Source organism: Protobothrops mucrosquamatus, unplaced genomic scaffold (assembly GCF_001527695.2).
Source record: "Protobothrops mucrosquamatus isolate PMUCROS unplaced genomic scaffold, P.Mucros_1.0 scaffold3330, whole genome shotgun sequence".
NCBI classification, from domain to species: Eukaryota; Metazoa; Chordata; class Lepidosauria; order Squamata; family Viperidae; genus Protobothrops; species Protobothrops mucrosquamatus.
In genome coordinates this window covers 26232-40039 of record NW_015389320.1, presented here as the reverse complement: position 1 = coordinate 40039, position 13808 = coordinate 26232, and the positions used below count along the sequence as shown (strand labels likewise).

Here is a 13808-nt window from a genome sequence, read left to right as displayed (position 1 = left end):
ATTTTTCTCAGTGCTGAACTTGATGGGCAGAACTTTTGAGGGTTTTGAAGATTGCTTGACTGCTTGTGGTTCTAGTGCCTAGCTAACCTTTAGACCAGGGGTCTCCAAACTTGGCAATTTTAAGACATAATAATAATAATAATAATAATAATAATAATAATAATAATAATAATAATAATAATGATGATGATGATGATGATGATGATGATGATGATGATGATGATGATGATGATGATGATGATGATGATGATGATGATAATAATAATAATAATAATGTTGGAAGGGACCTTGGAGGTCATCTAGTCCAACCCCCTGCTCAGGCAGGAAACTCTATACCATTTCAGACAAATGGCTGTCCAGTCTCTTCTTAAAAACTTCCACTGTTGGAGCATTCACCGCTTCTGGAGGCAGGTTGTTCCATTGGTTAATTGTTCTAACTGTCAGGAAGTTTCTCCTTAGTTCTAGGTTGCTTCTCTCCTTAATTAGTTTCCACCCGTTGCTTCTTGTCCTGCCTTCAGGTGCTTTGAAGAATAGCTTGACTCCCTCTTCTTTGTGGCAGCCCCTGAGATATTGGAACATGGTTATCATGTCCCCCCTCGTCCTTCTCTTCATTAAACTAGACATACCCAGTTCCAGCAACCGTTCCTTATATGTTTTAGCCTCCAGTCCCCTAATCATCTTTGTTGCTCTTCTCTGTACTCTTTCTAGGGTCTCAACATCTTTTTTACATTGTGGTGACCAAAACTGGATGCAGTATTCCAAGTGTGGCCTTACCAAGGCATTGTAAAGTGGTATTAACACTTCATGTGATCTTGATTCTATCCCTCTGTTAATGCAGCCCAGCACTGTGTGGGCTTTTTTGGCAACTGCAGCACACGGCTGGCTCATATTTAAGTGATTGTCTGCTAGGACTCCAAGGTCCCTCTTACAGTTGCTACTATTGAGCAAGGTACCTGTACATTTGGATTTTTTCCCCCTAAATGTAGAACTTTATTTTTCTCACCTTGTAGACTTTTCACTTACAGACTTCAATTCCCAGAATTCCTCAGCCAGCTATGGGAATTCTGGGAACTGAAGTCCACAAGTCTTAAAGGTTGCCAAGTTTGGAGACCCCTGCCTTTTAGAGAGTAGACTAAACTTAGGAATGCTTGGGGAATGTTACTTCATAATAAGCATGCTAGGAGTATAATGAAGTTGGATAAATTGCTGCAAAATATGGGTTAAATGTGGAAATAAGGTGAGGAACGGAAATTATAATAAAGCAGTTTGGAAAAATACCAATGTTTCCTCCTTGGTTACCAACTGGTGGGCATCATCTCCAGCAATTTATCTGTACCAGGTGCTTTTTGAATTTGTCAACTATAAGATGTGTGGACTTCAACTCCCAGAATTCCCCAGGCAGGCAAGGAAATTCTGGGAGCTGAAGTCCAAACATCTTAAAAGTTGCCAAGTTAGTTTATACCCATAGCACCCTGTGGACTGTTTTCTTGTTGTTAGTTGCGAAGTCGTGTCCAACCCATCGCGACCCCATGGACAACGTTCCTCCAGGCCTTCCTGTCCTCTACCATCTTCTGGAGTCTGTTTAAGCTCAGGCCTACTGCTTCAGTGACTCCATCCAGCCACCTCATTCTCTGTCGTCCCCTTCTCCTATTGCCCTCCATCTTTCCCAGCATCAGACTCTTCTCCAGTGAGTCCTTCCTTCTCGTCAGGTGGCCAAAGTATTTGAGTTTCAACTTCAGGATCTGGCCTTCTAAAGAGCAATCGGGGTTGATCTCCTCTAGGACTGACTGGTTTGATCACCTTGCAGTCCAGGGGACTCGCAGGAGTCTTCTCCAGCACCGTAGTTCAAAGGCCTCAATTCTTTGGCACTCAGCCTTTCTTATGGTCCAGCTTTCACAGCCATACATTGCAACTGGGAAAACCATGGCCTTGACTATACGCACTTTTGTTGGCAGGGTGATGTCTCTGCTTTTTAGTATGCTGTCTAGATTTGCCATAGCTTTCCTCCCCAGGAGTGAGCGTCTTTTAATTTCTTGGCTGCAGTCCCCATCTGAGGTGATCTTGGAGCCCAGAGAGATAAAATCTGTCACTACCTCCATTTCTTCCCCATCTATTTGCCAGGAATTGAGAGGGCCGGATGCCATGATTTTGGTTTTCTTAAGGTTGAGTTTCAAGCCAACTTTTGCACTCTCTTTCTTCACCCGCATCAAGAGGCTCTTTAGTTCCTCTTCACTTCCTGCCATTAGAGTGGTATCATCTGCATATCCTAGGTTGTTGATATGTGGACTGTTTAGGGAACCTATTAAGTCTAGGAAGCAAATAAAGCTGGAATGAATATAGAAAAGAACTATGTATCGGGAGAAAGGAAAATTTTAAAAATGGAACATAGGAAATAAAAAAGCACATTTGGGCGTATATCCCATTTTAATATTCCATTTAGAGGCTGATGCTGAAAATAGCGGAGCACTCCGGAACTAAACTGTTAGTCAAGGGTCAATGCCAGTGTGTCGGAAATTTTTAAGATTTTTCAGCTGAAGTTTTCATTTTAATTGCCGTTGGGCCATGCCCCAATTTTGGATAGGGGGAGCATTTTATAGATGCACTTTTAACTTCTTTCCGATTTTGCAAGCATACATTTCTCTGTGCGCCGTTGTTAGAGAAGCAGTCCCTGTGGATTTTATCCGCTAGTCCAGGGATAGGCAACCATGGCTCTTTAATGACTCGTGGACTTCAACTCCCAGAATTCCTGAGCCAGCCATGCTGAGGGGAAACGGAGAGGTTTCCAAGCTGAGCTATGTTGGCTCAGGAATTCTGGGAGTTGAAGTCCACGAGTCATAAAAGAGCCAAGGTTGCCTACCCCTGAGCTAGACGTTGCCAACTATAAAAGACGGTGCTCATCTCTATTTCAAGACCATTGATCCAGGGCTGAAGATATTTCTGGGCTCACGTGGAGCACTGTTACCTTCTCACTGAAGTGGTACCTATTGATCTATTCACATTTGCATGCTTTCGAATTGTTAATATTGGCAGGAACTGGGGCAAGGATGGCAGCTCACCCTGTCATGTGGCACTCGGGTCTTGAACCTGGGCTGCCAGACTTTCCAGCTGACAAGCCCAGCGTCTTAACTGCTGAGCCACTGCACTGGCCCTTGTTAGGGAAGACTCCAGAGAAAATTGTGGACAGCAAAAAAAACAAAACCAAATGGATCATCAAACAAATCAAGCCAGAGTTTTCATTAGACATGCAAATGAGAGCCAGTTTGGCTCAGTGGTGAAGGCACTAGGCTAGGAACTAGGAGACTGTGAATTATAGTCCCACCTTAGGCATGGAAGTTAGCTGGATGGGCCAATCACCAGGAGACTGGGTTCTAGACCCGGCTTAGGAATGGAAGCTGGCTGGATAATTTTGGGCCAATCACCAGGAGATTGTGAGTTCTAGTCCCATCCCTAGCTGGATGACATTTGGCCAATCCCTCTCTCTTCAGTCCAAACCACCTCACAGGATTGTTGTGGGAAAAATAGGAGGAGGGAGGAGTATTGTATATACCAGGGGTAGGCAACCTTGGCTCTTTTATGACTCGTGGACTTCAACTCCCAGAATTCCTGAGCCAGCCATGCTGAGGGGAAAGGGAGAGGTTTCCAAGCTGAGCGATGCTGGCTCAGGAATTCTGGGAACTGAAGTCCACGAATCATAAAAGAGCCAAGGTTGCCTACCCCTGACCTACACCCTGAAAAAGGAAAGAGGCCCGTGATGGAAGGAGCCCCAGCCCTTCGGTTCAGCCAGACCGGGGTAGGCAGCCTTGGCTCTTTTATGACTCGTGGACTTCAACTCCCAGAATTCCTGAGCCAGCATGGCTCAGCTTGGAAACCTCTCCCTTTCCCCTCAGCATGGCTGGCTCAGGAATTCTGGAAGTTGAAGTCCACGAGTCATAAAAGAGCCAAGGTTGCCTACCCCTGCTATATACGCTGCCTTGAGTTATTTATAAATAACAATAAAAGCAGGATATTAATCAACAAAATAAAGTGTCTTTGCACATAAATATGCAAACATCTTTAAGATTTAGGGTTTATATCCAATCTTTTTAAATTTCTGAGATGTGCATGTGTGAACGTGTACACTTGGGGGCACTGGCACTGCATATTGACGATGTTGCAAAGGATTATGGATTGCAAACAATACATTTAAAGATTGGATTTGGGACTGGACTACAGACGGAAGGCGAACAAGTCTCAAATGGAACGATCCCGTGTGTCCTGAAAAAATAGGATAAAAAGAAGCAAACCCGGATGGAGAGGAAGACACCAGGGCCAAGATGGATGACAAGGCAGAAGAATGTTGACGTATGTTAAGAGATCATTTTATCATCTTTATTAATGCTCAAAAGAAACAAAGAAAAACCAAGAGCCCAAGTGAGGTGCGAAACAAAGCATATTCACATTCAAAGCAAAGCCAGAAAGCTGGGGAGGAGAGAACCCAAAAAAACAAGAGCATTACAAATATTTTAAAAGGGGGAAGGGAGGGATTAAAGAACAGTCTTATTTGGATACTGGAGCAATATTCCAGAGCAGGAGACAAGATCAAGGAGGCCTCCCCATTTCTAACAATGTACAATTCACACAAGCAGGTCTTGCTTATAGTCAGAAAGATGGCTTTTACATAAAACCCCACACCGTGTTTTTCAATCTTGGCGACTGGAAGGTGGGTGGACTCCCAACCCCCAGAATTCCCCGCGGCTGGCTGAGGAATTCTGGGAGTTGAAGTCCACCCACCTTCCAGTTGCCAAGGTTGAGAAGCACTACCCCAATATGAGAACGCAAATGGTGATTGGTGGAGCGCCAGTCCCCCAGGATTTAAATTTTCAGTGTAAATTTCAGAATTTCTGAAAGCGCAGTAAAGTCCTTTTAGAGCAGGGGTAGGCCACCTTGGCTCTTTTGTGACTCGTGGACTTCAACTCCCAGAATTCCTGAGCCAGCATGGCTCAGCATAAAAACCTCTCCTTTTCCCCTCAGCATGGCTGGCTCAGGAATTCTGGGAGTTGAAGTCCACGAGTCATAAAAGAGCCAAGATGGCCTACTCCTGTTTTAGAGTACCCAAACTAACGAGAGAAGCTCGTGAAGAAAGCCATTGCTTGTACCTATATTAGACTTTGTAAAAAAAAAAAAAGCAGAGAGAAAGAAAAATCATTTTCTACAGCATCAGATTATAGGAGCCTATACAAGTGTCACGTATTTGACATCGGGGGGACCAACAGTCTTTCCAGATTCCCCAGCTCCAAAGAGTGCTCACAAGTTAATTATTTAAAAAAATGATCCCCCATCTCACAAAACATCAAGTAATCTTCCATTGGCCGTCGAAAACTTTATGTGATGTCTCGCAAGAATATGGACATTTCATGAGATGTTTAACAGTTTTGCAAAACATCGGCTTTTTGCAAACACTTAAAAAATAATAATAACTTAATCACAGTTATTTTCAGGTGTACTGACATTTGAGGCACAGGGTTGAAATGAGGACATTTGAGGCACAGGGTTGAAATGAGGGGGTCCTTGGTGCTCGCTGAGCTTGGTCGCTTTCTTGCAGACCTTTCATTACCCTAAAAGGTAACATCATCAAGTGCTAGAAGGGGTAAATGAAACGTCTGCAAGAAACCAACCAAATTCAGAGAGCACCAAGGACCTCACATTTTCAGATGTCCTTTGTGTACATGAGTGGTGGAAAGCAATCATCGATTTAGCCTCTAGAAGAGTCTCAGTGGCAGTGGTTAGAGAGCTATAAAATAAAACTCTGCACACAGTCGAGTTCGATCCTGACCGGTTCAAGGTTGACTCAGCCGTCCATCCTTCCAAGGTCGTTAAAATGAGGACCCAGATTGTTGGGAGGCAATAGGCTGACTCTATAAACCGCTTAGAGAGGGCTGTAAAGCACTGTGAAGCGGCCTATAAGTCTAAGTGCTATTGCTATATTAACCCAAAGCCTGGATACTCCTGGTTGTTTTTAACTCCAAATTCTGTTCACATTCACCCTAACTCAGGGGTAGGCAACCTCGGCTCTTTTATGACTCGTGGACTTCAACTCCCAGAATTCCTGAGCCAGCTAGGCTGGCTCAGGAATTCTGGGAGTTGAAGTCCACGAGTCATAAAAGAGCCGAGGTTGCCTACCCCTGCCCTAACTCTAAGGGTGATAGGAAACCCTAAGCCACAATCCGGACAAACCAAGGTTGGGGATGGATAGCTTATACATGGTTTAACTTGCAAGTGAAACCATTTTGCAAGGGGCAATTCCCGTGACAGAATCACACACCACGTTTGCACCAACACTTTGAGCAAAAAATGCAAAAGAATGGCCTGTGTGGTGAACTTCTCGGAAGGAAATAAGCATGAATTGGCTGGCTGAGGAATTCTGGGAGTTGAAGTCCACAAGTCTTAAAATTGCCAAGTTTGGAGATTCCTGGTCTAAAGGAAGCTCTGTCCTAAGGATGTCAACTGTTTTTATTTTTGTTTCATGATTTTACTTCGCAAGGAATCCCAGCGGCCTTCGCGAGGCAAAATTCGTGCAGAATTTTGCCTCGTGTGAGGAAAAATTCTGTCACAGAGACATTTCCCCCCCCCCTCTTCTACAGAACCTCAGGATGCTTAAACTGGTTTATAACTGGATTCAACCCAGTGTGGCCAACGCAAAGCTGATGTCTTATAACTCCCCCCCCTTTTTTGCAGATTAAGTTGACAATTATCCAAGCGTTATCTTTTACCACTTGAGAGGAAAAGATACGGATTCCCCCACTTAAGAAATAGTTTACTGTATCTGTCTAGAACAGGGGTAGGCCACCTTGCCTTTTTCATGACTCGTGGACTTCAACTCCCAGAATTCCTGAGCCAGCCATGGCTCAGCTTGGAAACCTCTCCTTTTTTCCTCAGCCTGGCTGGCTCAGGAATTCTGGGAGTTGAAGTCCACCAGTCATAAAAGAGCCAAGGTTGCCTACCCCTGGTGTAGAATCTACCGTGTTTCCCCGAAAGTAAGACCTGGTCTTACTTTTTTTGGGGCACTAGGATTTACTTTCAGGGAGGGTTTACTTTTTGCTGGTACCAGTAGGCCGCAAGCCCGCGGGGGGGGCAGGGCCTGTGCATGGGGCGAAGCAACGCGGCAGCGAAAGAGTGGTGGCGGACGGGGTACGGTACCGGTGTGGGCAGGGCGCGCATGCCCTTCCCATGCCAGGCCAGCCCCGGCAGCCCCGAGGCGGCCATGCTGGGTGGCAACCAGCCGACCAAAGCGGCAGGTGGAGCGCCGGAGGCTCAGGGAGGGTGGTGAAGCGGGTGTCCTGCTTTTAGCACCCATGCCGGCTGCCCCTTCCTTCCCTGTGGAGCTGGAGAGCTGGCCCCACCACCGCCCAGATGCCTTCGCTTCCCCCAGGAATTGCATTTAGGAAAGAAATACAGCCCTGTTTCTCCTTCACGATCCTCCGCTGCCGCGTGCAGGGAAAACAAAAGAAGCTTGGGGGGGGGGGAATGTCAATCAATCAATTCCAACTTCGCGAGATTTTCTTTCCCTCGCGAGTTGAAATTAATTGATTGGACTTTCCCCCCCACACACACACAAACTTCTTTTTGTTTCCCTGCACGCGGCAGTGGAGGATCGTGAAGGAGAAACAGGACGGGGCTGCCAGACCTCCCACTGCCGTTGCCGTTGTTTGGGGCAGGATGCTGCAGGCTGCTTCGGGCTGGCCTGAAGCACCACGCGGCATTCCTGCCGCGAGCAATGGCAACGGCGTGGGAGGCCTGGCTGTGGCGGTCCTACCGGTAAGCGGGTGCGGGGCGCATGGGGCAGCTTTATCTCCCCCACCCTCATACCAAACTAGGGCTTACTTTCAGGGGGGCTTATATTAAGCCCACCTGTGAAAATCAGGCTGGGGCTTATGTACCTACCTGGAGTGAACTTGTAGTCTGCAAAGAGAGAGGGCCGATTCCTGGACCCCTAACTTGCAAAGATAAAATCCAGAATTCTATGCTTCTTCCCAAACCTCACGCTCTTCAGATGTGTTGAAACTACAACGCCCATAATTCAAAGTCAGCAAGGAATGAGGCTAGGGCAGTGATGGCGAACCTACGATACACGCGTGCCAGAGGCGGCACTCAGAGACCTCTCTGTGGGCACGCCTGCCGCCGCCAGCATCTCCCGTGGGTCCATTACGCCGCTGCTGCTGGCGCCCGGAGCAACAGCCCCGTGCAGCACAAAGTAGACGAAGCAGCCAGCTAGCAAGCTCAAGTAGAGCACGCCCCCATGCGCTGGCTGGCCTCTATGGGCAGGGGCCAATGGTGTCAGACAGCAGTTGCCCCTGCCTCGCCTTGCCCTGCAGCAATGGCACCCTTGCCCTACCCCCTGCCTCACTCTGCAGGAAAAGCCTCCTGCCCACTGCCCCATCCACCAGAGATCCCCTGGATCTGCCCCAATCCTGCCCAGCCCCCACAGGCGTCCCCCCACGAGCAACATCGAGGTGGCCATGCCCACCCAGTCTGCCATGACCACCGCAGCCACACCCACCCAGTGGGCCATGCCCCCCCCCCAAGTGCACCACAATGCTGATGCAGCCCTGGCACTTTGCAATAAATAAGTGGATTTTGGGTTGCGGTTTGGCCACTCGGTCTCCAAAAGGTTCGCCATCACTGGGCTAGGGAAGGCTAAAGGCTGGGTTTAGATAGGAAGTGCAAAGTTAATGGATGATTTGTGTGACTGTAGGATGGTGTTTTGTTTTTTTTTTTAAATTTTGGCAACTTTAAAACGAGTGGACTTCCAAGCCCCCCAGAATTCCTCAGCCAACCTGGCTGGCTTAGGAATTCTGGGGCTTCAAGTCCACCCACCTTAAAAGTTCCTACACGCTGCGGTAGGAATAAACGTGAAGAAAAATACTGCCTAAATAGGTTTGTTTATGGAACAGGTTCACCGCAAGCAGTACAAGAGAGAGCCTTGTACTTTCCCCCTGAGCTACTAGCTTTCCACTTTCAGGGAGTTAAGTGCAAAACTGTTAAAATTTCATTTTTGCCTCTCTGGCAACAGAGGGTGGTGTTTTTTTTTTGTGTGTGTTTTTTTAGGATTGTACCACACCTTCTTGATGTACCTAGAACGCCTTTTTTGAAAAAGATTTGTCTTCAGGCCTGTGTTTTCCTACAATCCCCCCCTTTATGGAGTGCCCGTCTGGAAAACTGCCTCTGGTTCCAGCCATCTTGGAACTGGATGTTTCCCACGTTAATTGGGATCTCCTACCAAATCACCCTCGTTTCATCCAAAGGGAGAAAGTTCATACTTCTATCGAGCTATCAAATAAATAATAAAAAGCTGGTCGGCTGAGCTTGTTACCTAAAGCAAATGTGAAACGAGACAGGAATCGAATTCATTGCTCAAGGTCCAACGGGACCCAAACCTGTTTTCCCCCTATTAATGTCCCCTCCTGTTTCTCTGCTGCTGTGTCGTTATTTTCCAATGCAAGGCAAAAAGGGCTCTGCACTCAGGCAGGCTGGCTCACGCCCGAATCAAAGGCCAGCTCAGTTCCAAGGGTCTCACGCGCATCCAGTGGGACTTAATGAGATAAACGTTCGTTGCAGCTCAAATCCGTCAAAAGGCTGAGCAAAATTCATTTAAAACTCTTTGTGAAACCGACGACAGGCAACGAGGGGGCACGTGGACCCAAGAAGAGCCTTCAAAGACGCGTCCCGTGGTTCCTCTACTACAGACCCAAATCTCCAGTTGATCAGGAACTGCATTCTAGGCACTGGGTAGTGAAGGACGATACTAAAAATTCAGGCATTCTCTTTCGTTTTCGTATCCACCCGATTCTGGTCCTCTCTACATTTCCAGTTCCCCTCCCAAGGGTCTGAAATGGGCCTGGTTCGGCAACAGGAACCAAAACCGCGATGGCCACCCCATCTGGGGGGAAGGCATTCAGCTGCCCACAGTCACCTTCGGTCAGCGAAATCTGTCCTCCGTCGGCTACAGCAACAGTCCCCTTTGCAGGATCCGCTCCGTCAAAAGAGGAAGCCGACGATGACCGGCGAAAAAAAAGCAGAACCCGAGGCCCAGACGGCCTCGTCTGTTCACATCTTGGCGTCGCCGCTCTGTCCCGCTCCTTCGGCCGTTTCCCGATCGGCCTCTTCCGATGCTTGCGGGAGGCCCGGCGTCAGGCTCAGATTCACGCACTCGGGACACTTCTCCGGGCTCTCGGCGGCCGAGGAGAAAATCTTCCCGCAGTCGGCGCAGATGAAAGAGTTCAGCCCCAAGTGGCCGCGCTGATGCCGGAGGAGGGCGGCCTTGGCTTTGAAGCAGCTGCCGCACTCCGAGCAGACGTAGGGCTTCTCGCCGGTGTGGGTCCGCTCGTGGGCGATGAGCTGCGAGCTTTCCCGGAAGCCCTTGCCGCAGCCCAGGCACATGTAGGGCCGCTCGCCGGTGTGGGAGCGCTCATGCGCCACCAGGCTGGAGCGCTGGATGAAGGCCTTCCCGCACTGGGGGCAGACGTAGGGCTTCTCGCCGGTGTGGGTCCGCTCGTGCTTGCTGAGGCTGGAGCGGACGCTGAAGCTCTTGGCGCAGTAGAGGCACTGGTAGGGCTTCTCGCCGGTGTGGGTCCGCTCGTGGGCGATTAGCTCCGAGCTCCAGTTGAAGCCTTTGCCGCACTCCAGGCACTTGTGGGGCTTCTCGCCCGTGTGGGTCCGGATGTGGGCCATGAGGTGGGAGTTTTGGCTGAAGCTCTTCCCGCACTCGGAGCAGGTGTAGGGCTTCTCCCCGGTGTGGATGCTTTGGTGGCGGATGAGGTCGGCGCTCAGGCTGAAGCCCTTGCCGCACTCCAGGCACTTGTAGGGCTTCTCCCCCCGGTGGCTCTTCTCGTGGAGGACCAGGGTGGCCTTTTGGCTGAAGCTCTTCCCGCACTCCAGGCAGGAGTAGGGCTTCTCGCCCGTGTGGCTGCGCTCGTGGATGATGAGGCTGGACCGCTGGTTGTAGCTCTTCTCGCACAGGAGGCACTTGTAGGGCTTCTCCCCCGTGTGGGTCCGCTCGTGCAGCTGCAGGTGGGAGCTCTGGCTGAAGCGCTTGTCGCAGTGCGAGCACTTGAAGGGCTTCTCCCCCGTGTGGGTCCGGCCGTGGGTGTTCAGGGTGGAGCGTTTGCCAAAGCTCTTCCCGCACTCGTTGCACTTGTAGGGCTTCTCCGCCGGCGGGGACTTCTCCTGAGTCCGGAGCTCCGCCACGCTGGCGCTCCTCAGGCTTGGCCCAAAGGTTTTGGAGAGCTCCTGGCCTTTCCTCTGGAGGAAGCTCTCCTGGACAGCAAACTCGCTGAAGTCGAAGAAGCCCCCGCCGAACGGGATCGAAATGGGGGCCCGGGCTTCCAGCAGACAATCCACCGTCCTCGGGGGGCTGTCCGGGGCGCCCAACTGGCCCCCAACGCTGGGGGTAAAGCTGACCTCGTCTCCGCCCCACATCATCCGGTTCAGCTGCAGGCGCTCCGAGCCCCCAGGCAAACCGTCCCGCTCCTTATTTTGGTTCCTCCATCCGGCTGCAGAAAAAGAAGAGAACTGAGAAGTCAATCGTTCCCGACCAAGTCAAGGAAAGCAGGGGACACCAGTTAAAGCAGGGGTGTCAAACTCAATTTCACTGAGGGCCGCATTCAGCATTGCGGTTGCCCTCGGGGGGGGCAGGGTGGGTGCAGCCTACTGGGTGGGCGTGGATGGAGTGGGTGTGGCCTACTGGGTGGGTGTGGCCAGCTCTACATCGTTCGCGTCAAGGGTGCCTGTGGGGGCCTGGGCAGGAGTGGGACAGATCTGAGGGTCTCTGGCAGAAGGCAGGTGGGACCGGGGCAAGCGCCAAGGCACGGTCCATTTCTTCATTCCTCACAAAGGGTGACAACTCCCCAGCATGCACCCAGGAGACGGGGCCGACATGGCAGGGGCTGGTTCCTCGCTGTTTCCAGATGGCCTTGTGGAGCTAAGACTGAATGCGTTTCAGCATAGATGGCCACCATAAAATTGTACATTGGCTCCCGGCTGGCCTGGGCCAGGGCCAAGGCAGCGGGGGCCGTTCCCTCACTGTTTCCAGGATGGCTTTGCGGGCCACATGAAACCACTTCGTGGGCCACATCCGGCCCCCGGGCCTTGTTTTTGACACGTCTGAGTTAAAGGAACGGGGCCGGCTAGGGAATTCTGGGAACTGAAGTCCACCTCTCTTAAGAGCTGCCAAGATTGGGAAACAATGAGTCAGGTGCAGTGCGAGAGAGCCGGTTTGGTCTTTTGGTTAAAGGTCAACGGGACAGAAATCAGACGGTCGCGAGTTCTAGTCTTGCCTTAGCTGGTTTGAGTGACTTTGGGCCAGTCCCTCCCTCTCAGCCCCAGGAAGAAAGAAGGCAAAGGCAAAACTTCCCCCAAAATGTTGCTACAGTAGTGGCCAAAATTGTAGAAAACTTTTGGGAAAAGTGTATTTTTGAGGTTTGATGGCTAATAACACCACTTTTTTTGGGGGGGGAGTAGTACCCTAAAATTATATATCAATGGAAAGATAATTTAATCAAGAATGTAATGCCACATAGTTTGTTCAATCATCTGTACTGTATTCTATGAAATGTTAGAGCCAAATAACCAGAAAAAGGAAGCACAACTTGCTTAGGTTGATCTCAGGTAGCTTTCCTTCATCTGATTGCAGCCAATGAGCACGAGTGTTTAGAGAGCCAATCGGATGTCATCTTGTTTTGGCAATGAGCCAATCAGATCACAGTAGGATCCAGTTATTAATGTCATGTATTGAAGCTGAGAGGAGGACATTTGTCAGTGTGTTATTTGATGGCTATCAAGTTGGTTGGGGGTTTTTTTGTGTTCTTTCATTGAGTGAGCTTGTAAAACGTAATAAAATTAAAGTAACGGTGCAAAAGAGTCGACTGGTCGCCCAGAAAGCGATGTAAAATAGTATTATTAAGTGAACAAGGCTACAGTTATAAAGAAATTAGAAGAAAAAATGCTGGAAACTTAACCAAAGGTGGCATTTCTACTGTACACTTTTCCCAAAAGGTTTCCACAATTTTCGCTACTATAAGGACACTGCAGGGACTTGGCCAGGCAGTCGCCAGGATCCAAGACCGACTGAAAGGCAGAAAAAAGGAATGGAAAGCCTGACTGCGCCACGGGAGTGGAGCTAAGAGTCCCCACTGGAAGCCAAAGCATCACCGGAGCCTCCGGGGACCATATTAGGCCCCGCAAAGTCTGGACGTCAACGGGAGGAGACTGACCTTTGAGTCGCAGTATCATTTCTTGGAAAACGGTGCTGTTCTGACACAAACTGCCATATCTCTGCTTGATCTCCTCCAGTCTCCCAGCCAGCGGCTCGTCGTCTTCTCTGAGGATCCCAATGAGAGAGAAAGAAGGAAAGGAATTAATATGACTGATTTCCGGAACAAAGACAGGATCACAAAGTGCACATTTAAAAGGAAGGAGTTCCTAAAGTGTAATCTAGGTGCTCTCTGAGCTTGATGGGTTTTTTTTTTTACCTCCAGACATTTGATTACCCGACTTGGTAACAGCATCAGCGTTGAGGGAAGGTGGGGGGGGGGTTTGCTGTCTTTTATACAGAATAGCTTGTCCTGCCATTTTGGGCAGGAGCGCACATGTAGTCCTCGGACTTACATACACAATTGACCTCCCGCGTTTCTATTACTAAACAAAACTCGTTAAGTGAGTTTTTGCCCCATTTTAGGACCTTCTTTGACCAGAGTTGTTGAGTGAATCACTGCAGCTGTTATGTTAGTAACAGGGTTGTTATAAGTGAATTTGGCTTCCCCCTCGACGTGGCT

The 13808-nt window shown here is 49.4% G+C and overlaps 1 protein-coding gene across 1 annotated transcript in view; it reads right to left on the bottom strand.

The window, feature by feature from the left end:
- Positions 1-10083: 10083 nt before the first annotated feature.
- The window catches only part of LOC107297479 (zinc finger protein 271-like), a gene marked incomplete at its 5' end in the record, with an annotated part of 25526 nt that continues 21801 nt past the window's right edge, over positions 10084-13808 (bottom strand). The window contains 2 exons of the mRNA XM_029286326.1: positions 10084-11528; positions 13050-13101. Of these exons, the coding sequence (XP_029142159.1) occupies positions 10084-11528; positions 13050-13101 (1497 nt within the window). The remainder of the gene's footprint in view (positions 11529-13049; positions 13102-13808) is intronic.